The 8,611-nt window shown below is 45.2% G+C and overlaps 1 protein-coding gene across 6 annotated transcripts; it reads left to right on the top strand.

Annotated features, from left to right (window-relative positions):
• Window positions 1-6,060: 6,060 nt before the first annotated feature.
• On the top strand, window positions 6,061-8,406 carry LOC123095062 (uncharacterized). Of its 6 annotated transcripts, none has more exons than XR_006446089.1 (4): window positions 6,061-6,573; window positions 6,892-7,040; window positions 7,764-7,861; window positions 8,115-8,406. XR_006446089.1 is itself a non-coding variant. In XM_044516891.1 (4 exons), exons 1-4 carry the CDS (start codon window positions 6,409-6,411, stop codon window positions 8,235-8,237), a joined length of 435 nt encoding a protein of 144 aa, XP_044372826.1. In that variant the 5' UTR covers window positions 6,061-6,408; the 3' UTR covers window positions 8,238-8,406. The 6 variants fall into 6 exon arrangements, 2 of the variants coding, with proteins under 2 accessions (XP_044372826.1, XP_044372825.1); XM_044516891.1 differs by having other exon boundaries at window positions 6,061-6,502; window positions 8,144-8,406; XR_006446087.1 differs by having other exon boundaries at window positions 6,061-7,040.
• Window positions 8,407-8,611: the final 205 nt, after the last annotated feature.

Raw genomic sequence — 8,611 nt, 5'->3', positions numbered from 1 at the left:
ATAGACGCCGCTCTAAGTCCGGCCACAGTAAAAACAGCGATAACAGCGCTAGAAAGATCGACACCCCAGTCAACTCCGAAGGCAACAACGACCATATGGACCCAGCAATGGAGCAGGATGAGCCAGGTCACGCCGAACAAAGCCCAGAGCAGACGCCCGATCACAGTGATCCCGAGGGCTGAACTCATCAAACCGCCCCAGGACAGGAGCACAGTCCATACGACAACGCATTCATCATCCCGGAAACAAGTTTGGAACGAGATAACCTCCACAGAAGGCTTATGGCCACTGTGAGAAGTCTAAAGAAGCAGAAGCAAAGGCTTAAGGCCGCACAGGAAACGCTCAATCGCAGATGGAATAAAGCGCTAGACACTAAAGAAAAATACGGCGACGATCGCCATGCAAAGATCTATCCAAAGCGCAAGCTCCTGCCAGAATTCAACGATGAGGCCGTTCCACCGAAGAACAATACGGCTAGTAGGCCGGACCAACCACTTCATAACCACAGTAGAGTAGCTACTAACGCCGCACACGATTTACGCAAGCTCCTGGATAAAAAGTCCGGCGCGACCAGGTCCATCTATGGATCTAGAGGACATGCTCCGGTGCAGGATTATGGTCACCAAAACAATCAGACTGATCGAGTACCAGTTCGGAATCAGCACCGGACACAACAACAGTCGACAGCATGCCACAACACGTCCAAATACAGAGGGGCCGCTCACCCTCTGTGCTTCACCGAAGAGGTACTGGACCACGAATTTCCACAGGGTTTCAAACCCGTGAACATAGAGGCATATGACGGAACGACAGACCCTGGGGTATGGATTGAGGACTTTATCCTTCACATCCACATGGCTCGTGGGGACGACCTCCATGCCATTAAATACCTTCCCCTCGAGTTGAAGGGACCAATTCGGCACGGTTGAAAAGCCTCCCCAAGAACTCAATCGGAAGTTGGGAGGAACTTGAGGATGCTTTCAGGGCCAATTTTCAAGGAACCTATGTCCGACCTCCGGACGCTGATGATCTAAGTCACATAATTCATCAGCCCGGAGAGTCCGCCCGCAAGCTTTGGAATAGATTCCTCACTAAGAAGAATCAAATTGTCGATTGTCCGGATGCCGAAGCCCTAGCGGCCTTCAAGCACAGTATCCGGGATGAGTGGCTCACCAGACACCTCGGCCAAGAAAAGCCGAGGACAATGGTAGCCTTAACAAGCCTTATGACCCGCTTCTACGCGGGTGAAGATAGCTAGTTGGCCCGTAGAGGCACCAGCGACCCAGGCACATCCGAAATCAGGGATGGCAACGGGAAGCCATGGCGCAATAAAAACAAACGTCGAAACAAGGAAGAAAGTCCGGACAACACAACGGTCAATGCCGGATTCAGGGGCTCTCGACCCGGTCAACAAAAGAAGCCATTTAAAGGCAGCAAAGAGGGACCGTCCGGCCTGAACAAAGTCCTGGACAGACTGTGCCAAATTCATGGCACCCCCGAAAAACCTGCGAACCACACTCATAGAGAATGTTGGGTCTTTAAGCAGGCCGGCAAATTAAATGCCGAACACAAGGGAAGGGAAACACCAAGTGAAGAGGAGGATGAGCCTCGCTAGCCAAACACTGGTGGACAGAAAAAATTCCCACCAGAGGTAAAAACAGTAAATATGATCCACGCGGCTCACATACCCAAGAGAAGGCGCAAAAGCGCACTCAGAGACGCATACGCTATGGAGCCCGTCGCCCCCAAACTTAACCACTGGTCGGCCTGCTCGATCACCTTCGATCACAGGAAGTACCTGACTAGTATGCGGCACGGAGGATCAGCTGCCTTGGTGCTCAACCCAATAATCGACGGATACCATCTCACTCGCGTCCTCATGGACGACGGCAGTATTCTCAATCTAATATACCATGACACTGTCCGCAGGATGGGGATAGACCCATCCAGAATCAGCCAAAGTAACACCACCTTTGAAGGGGTGATACCAGGCGTTGATGCCCGCTACAGGGGCTCCCTCGTACTAGAGGTGACATTCGGTTCCCCAGACAACTTCAGAAGCGAAGAACTACTCTTCACCATCGCCCCCCTCCAAAGTGGTTATCATGCATTGCTCGGGAGAAAGGCCTTCGCCCGCTTCAACGCAGTACCGCACTATGCCTACCTCACTACAACAAGACCCCCCTATAACAACACAAGATTTGCAACGCCTTAAGTATGTGTTGCAAAGGATCTACAATAGCCACGCATATATGCGTTGAGAAAACTCTATAGTTTATAGTTGCTTGTTGTGTGAACAACAACGAATACTTTGTGTTGCAGGTTGTGCGTTGCCATTTTGATAAATAGAGCAACATTTTATTTATAAGATAATAATATAAATGCACTGTGCAGGGCGCATGTTAGTATTTATTATATTACATGATTGAAAAAGAAAAAAAAGTGCTCAACCCAATAATCGACGGATACCATCTCACTCGCGTCCTCATGGACGACGGCAGTATTCTCAATCTAATATACCATGACACTGTCCGCAGGATGGGGATAGACCCATCCAGAATCAGCCAAAGTAACACCACCTTTGAAGGGGTGATACCAGGCGTTGAAGCCCGCTACAGGGGCTCCCTCGTACTAGAGGCGACATTCGATTCCCCAGACAACTTCAAAAGCGAAGAACTACTCTTCACCATCGCCCCCCTCCAAAGTGGTTATCATGAATTGCTCGGGAGAACGGCATTCGCCCGCTTCAACGCAGTACCGCACTATGCCTACCTCACTACAACAAGACCCCCCTATAACAACACAAGATTTGCAACGCCTTAAGTATGTGTTGCAAAGGATCTACAATAGCCACGCATATATGCGTTGGGAACTCTATAGTTTATAGTTGCTTGTTGTGTGAACAACAACGAATACTTTGTGTTGCAGGTTGTGCGTTGCCATTTTGATAAATAGAGCAACATTTTATTTATAAGATAATAATATAAATGCACTGTGCAGGTCGCATGTTAGTATTTATTATATTACATGATTGAAAAAGAAAAAAAGTGCTCAATGATACTCGAACCGGCCACCTTCCTTTAGAATGGAGGGAACGAGCCAACTCGGATAGGTGCTTCCCGTGTTTTCTGTTCAGGTTTCACCTTAATGACAATGCGTTCCCAGCTGGGCCTTAGAAAGTCGGGGCCCATAAACATGCGCACTGGGGCTAGCGAGCCGGGCCGCCCATGATTTTTGTACGAATTCTCAAAACAAAAGTTGCGACTTGTACGTGTATGTTTGTCTAAAAAAAACTTGTACGTGTATGTTCACTTGAAATCCGACAATTTAGGAAATCAGGAATCTATTTATAAAAAATATATTTAACTAACTCTATTTTACTAGGTCTACAAAATTAAGTAGTGAAAATTGTTATTGTAATTTTGAAGAGTGTTCGCACTTCTTGGAAAACATGGAATTTTTTAAAATAAAAAATGGGAAAAATTCGTTGTGAATTTTAAAAATGTCATCATACAATTAAAAAATGTTTATCATGTATTTGATAAATATTCATCATCTATTTTAAAAATTATACATGCTCTATTTTAGCAATTGTTCATTGTGTTTTTCAATAATGCTCCTCATAGATTATCAAAAAGTCATAGTGTATTTAAAAAATGTTTACTGTGTATTCAAAATTTGTTCATCGTGTATTTAGACAAATGTCCATAAATTTCAAAGGAATTATGTATTTGAGAATAAAGTTGATCGTGTATTTTAAACATGTTTGTTGTGTATTTCAAAATGGTCATCAAGTATTTTACATGTTTAATTTATATTTCAAAAGGTTTATTGTGTGTTTAGAAATATTCATCACATATTTTAAGTTCTTTATTGCGCAGTTAGAAAAAGTTCATCATATATTTAAAAGTTTTCATATATAAAAAGTATTTAAAATGAAAAGGAAAACATGGGAAAACATATAAAAATACGGGTTCCTTGTTACTGCCGCGGTCCCCTTCCTCTCTTTGGTCCAGTGACCTCGTTATTAGCTTGAGGAGTGATGACTCTGCCATTTCTCTGATCTAAGTTCTAGTATCGCATTGCTTTCTCTAGGGTACTGGTTCCTTGGTGACGTTGACATGGCGGTGACGACAATGGCACATTGAGATAAGGACTTTCTGAACTCTCCTTAGGGATGATGCTTGATCTGGCACTGACGAAGAGCCTGTGAGGATATGTATTTGTTTCTTTTCTCTGGATCGTGTTATTTGTTGTGTCAACGAAGGGCAACTGTTGGTTGGCTATTTGTACAACATCTTTGACTTCTTCTACTTAATTTTGCAGCATTGCGTGGTTTTCTCCAACCCTCTGGGTCACTAGGTGAACACTGCAAGCATGTGTTATGTGGTGTAATTTCTCAGTAGATGTTCCTTTTGTGGTTTATAGATCTCGTTGCTATGTACAAATGTCTATTGTGTTTTCAGAGCCTTGTATGATAAGGGCGCTTGTGGGTGTCTCTTTTTCGTGCTGTCGATTTAGTGTAATTTTCAAAATGTAGTCTAAATCTTCGTTGGTGGAGTCGTCTGCGTTCCACGTCCTGTTCTTCCCCTTGTCTAGCGAGATCAACAGTCATGAGCCCCGGTAAGTGAAGCCGTGTGCGCCGACAGAGGCCCACATGGGACACGAGACATTCCATTTCCTACCCTTTTCCAGAGTTCACCATGTGGACATCGCATGTCGAGGCGACGTCCACGATCGACATGGACGGTCCAGCCTTGTGGTCGTTGCAACCCCGTGCGAACAACGCGGAGCTGTCGACGTTCCCGTCCATGATCGCCAGTGTCACCTCCATGTCTACCATCGCCGTGATCGCATTGCAGCCGTCGTGAGCGCTACGCGCGGCCTTGCAGAGCGCACCGTATTGGTCAACGAAGTTTGGGGTCCTCCGCTACCATGCCTCCATGGCCTCTTTCACTCGCAACTCGTCGTTGATTTGGCCCTCCGCCATCTGGTGATGCCTGGGAGGGCGAGGTTGTAGTGTTTGTCCTCATGCGCCAGTCGAAACGCCGACACCGGCACCAGTTGCTCCTTCGACATGACGACGTTGATGTGTTCCTGCGCCTACTCCATGGTGAAGTCGGCATAGACCAGTGCAGGTCCTGGCTCGTCGTTGGACGCCACCCCCATCATCGGGTCACCATCGCTCACCTCAAGCATCATCGGGTCACCATCTCTCACCTCAGGCAAGCTCATTGGCATGCAGGGCTCTATCCGTCGCACATGAAAGGCCTACCATCTGACCGCAAGGCGGCCACCTCGTGCTTCTGGTCCGTCGGAGGCACTCCTACAACGCGCTACCGATCTCGCAGCAGAGGTGGTGCGGAGGAGGAGCGAAAGCGGATGTGGTGTGATGTGGATTGTGCCGTGCGCGATCACATATAACTAGCGGGCAACGAACGGGGGCGTCGAAGTGGGTTTTCCCGTCTCAGTGCTTGTTTAAAGCTGGTAGGCGGGCGGGCGGACAAACTACGTCCGAACACCTTGGTCCGGACGTTTACAGACATTTTAAGGGTTCGTTTTGGAGATACCCTAAATACGTCTCCCTCTGTTTATAAATATAAGATATTTTAGATATATTTCAGTACAGATTACGCACGAACTGAAATAAATGAACAACACACCAAAAAACATGTATATAATCGTCGCAAAAAAAACTTCTATATAAATCTGAATCATAAATAAGTTAGAACATCAGTGAATGAAGGAAGTATTTAGTTAAACTTGATGAGATGAACAATGCGACGTGGTACATCTAGAATTTTCGAACCAAGCAGATCAGTCAAACTAACAATGCAACGTGGGAACTCATGAAGTTCAAAAAAAAAAACGTGGGAACTCATGAGGTGGAAAGGTGGGTTCCAATAGCCAGCTACCCCAACGGAAAAAGACATCGTGCAAAGTATAATGAGCGCACGGCGCGAGATGTTTTGACACGCGTGGCGGGATCTTGGAAATTTCCTGTTACCATATACGGAGAACGAATACTATTAATCTAGCTCTATGAAACCCTAAGCTTCATTCCCTCGAACGCACGACCATAACGCCGCCGGCTCTCTCCTTGCAACCGCCCACTATACTAGAACCGCCGATCTCATCTGACCCGCCACCGCTTGCGCCTTCACGACTCTCCTCCCTGCCGGATCTAGCCTCTCCGGTGTTTGTCCTCTTCATCCGGCCAACCCCTCACCGTCGTTGTCTCGCCGCTCGTTTACCTTGCGCCGCGGGACTGCCGGAGACGAAGACGAGCACCGTGGGGAAGTCGGTCGCCACCTATTCCTTCACTGCCTCCGTCGTTCTAATCCACCTCCATCCGTTCTCCTAGATCATGCGGCAGCGGTACAGGTTCACGGCGGTGGGCCACCACCGATGCGGGATGACGTCAAGTTCGAGCTCCCTCCACATCGCCTCCTCAATGGTCTCCGGCCAGCAGCCCCGCTCGTGGCACGTCCGTTCAGCTCAGGTATCTCCACCTGGCCGATGCCTCCTCGTAGTCGCTTCGCCTACCTCCCTTCTGGCAGCACCGCCGGCATGGTAAGTCCACCTTAAGGCTGCTGTATCGCTCAACCCTCTACCCCGTCGCCCCCTTCTCTGATTGCTTGTTAACAATTTAACTAATTCACCAATTGAATTGTTAACTGCTGCACACTGAGATGCAATTTCCTCGTCCATACCTAACTTCATATTGTCGTAGCTTTATGAATCTGCTTAATTGCAAACCAATTACTACTAATAATCATCCCCTGCGGCACTACTATCCTCTACTCAAGTGGCAACTAATTAGTGGCAATCATACTTGCAGTTCACTTCAACAATGTTACGTCATCCAATCTGCTCTGTTTTCCTTCGCAGGGTACAGGAGGTGTGAGATCCATAATGCTAGCTTCAGCAAAGTCATCCAAATCTGGCCAAAGGAACTCATGAGGATATTTTACAAATTACTATCGGTGTTCCACCCTAGTGAGATGACTGAATTCGTGTACACCCAGGATACTTACCAGGTACTAATAAGTAATAGTAGTACCTCTCCACAAGTTTATGTTGTAGTCTCCAGCTAGTCTGTCTGATTGATTTCTGCGCGTCAAATCCTAGCTAGTGACTAGGCGCATGCATATCTGATTGATTTCTCAATGGTAGATGTAACGTGTCGAAACATTTACTATTCTATGTACTACCCACGAGGGAATTCCCAGTTAGTTTGGTTGATTTCTAAATGTATTCAGGGCCAGTTTAGCATAATTTCAAGTAGTAGCTCTGGATCGCCATACGGAGTTTATAGGTTACAAAACTACCTAGTTTACTACAGTAACAACAGTGCATTATATATACATGACAAACGCACCATAAATACAAGTTATGGAGCATGGGCTGTTATCTCCAAAGACAGCAAAAATACCTTGTGACGAGCTAACATAATAAATTACACAATGTGGAGTATAGTGGAAAGGCCAAGGGAAAAGTCAATTAGTTTCAGCGAAGACTACGATGATGGTAGACTTCATCGTAGAACTTAATATAATCAACAATGATTACCTCATTTGCAACAACAATGAATTTGGTGTCCTGACTATGTACGTATGTATTTGAGTTAGACAGAAACTAGACTACCTTTTTGTCATGATGACCATATATTCTTAACATATACATCTTGATAAATATTTTGGTTGGTCTTTAGGGGCCCAAGCTGTGGTTTTTGAGGCTGAGAGATGCTTGCTTTTGAACAGACGGATCTTCAAAAATTGGAGCCCTATTTGACAAGAAAATCCCTGATTGTAATGATCTTGGTGGTTTGTGTGAGGAAGATCGTGGCTTCTGTTCTGAGGTGATATCTCAAGCCATTAACTTAATTTATCAGTTTCATTTGGATATGGTTTTCCTATCAGCATACGTAAAATGTCTTGATGATCGAATATTATGAAAAGTAGTGTTTTGTTAGGTAATATTTGCATAAGCTACAATTAGGAGAACATGGTTAATACTAATATCTGAATTTTGTTGCAATGGTAGATATTCTTTTGTAACTCATGCTTTCATCATCCTTACTAATATGTTTACATGGTTGTTGCAAATTCTAGCCCTATTCTTATGATGGGATGATATGCAGCTCATCTTTCAAGAAGTTGGGATGGACAAATGAAGACCAAAACAACCCACCTTCAAGACGCCAGGAGAAAAGGCCTCCAACAAATGCAATTTGAGGAGAGCTATACGATTATGTTTAAGAGTCAAGACGACCGTCATCTGTTAAACTATTTCTTAGTTCTGGTGATGCTACACGTTGTATCAGGTTGATATATAGCTTGTGTTATTTTGGCTTATGGGAATGTGAAAAATGAACCGTGATGTGGAATTGGCATTGATGTTATAGAGTAATTAATTGTCATGTGATGTGAAAATACCCTGTGTTGGTTAATTCACTTGTGAATGGAAAACATAGACTACATGGAATTGGGCTAGCTGATAACTATATAGAATTTTTTTCAATAGAAAATAGGAGAGACGATCACGGCCTATTAAAAATGTGGACTGCTCTACCCATATTGGGCTGGATGGAAATATTACATATATATAT

The sequence above is a fragment of the Triticum aestivum genome, chromosome 4B (genome assembly GCF_018294505.1).
Source record: "Triticum aestivum cultivar Chinese Spring chromosome 4B, IWGSC CS RefSeq v2.1, whole genome shotgun sequence".
Taxonomy (NCBI): Eukaryota; Viridiplantae; Streptophyta; class Magnoliopsida; order Poales; family Poaceae; genus Triticum; species Triticum aestivum.
The sequence above is the reverse complement of the archived record's forward strand: the minus strand, read 5'-3'. Positions and strand labels throughout refer to the sequence as shown.

Bases quoted from the DNA above. Each gene is read 5' to 3' on its own strand.
- LOC123095062 (XM_044516890.1), top strand. From the start codon at position 6,693: ATGCAATTTCCTCGTCCATACCTAACTTCATATTGTCGTAGCTTTATG. The intron at 7,041-7,763 runs GTACTAATAAGT...GCTTTTGAACAG, and splicing joins ACACCCAGGATACTTACCAG to ACGGATCTTCAAAAATTGGA. The intron at 7,862-8,143 runs GTGATATCTCAA...GATGATATGCAG, and splicing joins ATCGTGGCTTCTGTTCTGAG to CTCATCTTTCAAGAAGTTGG.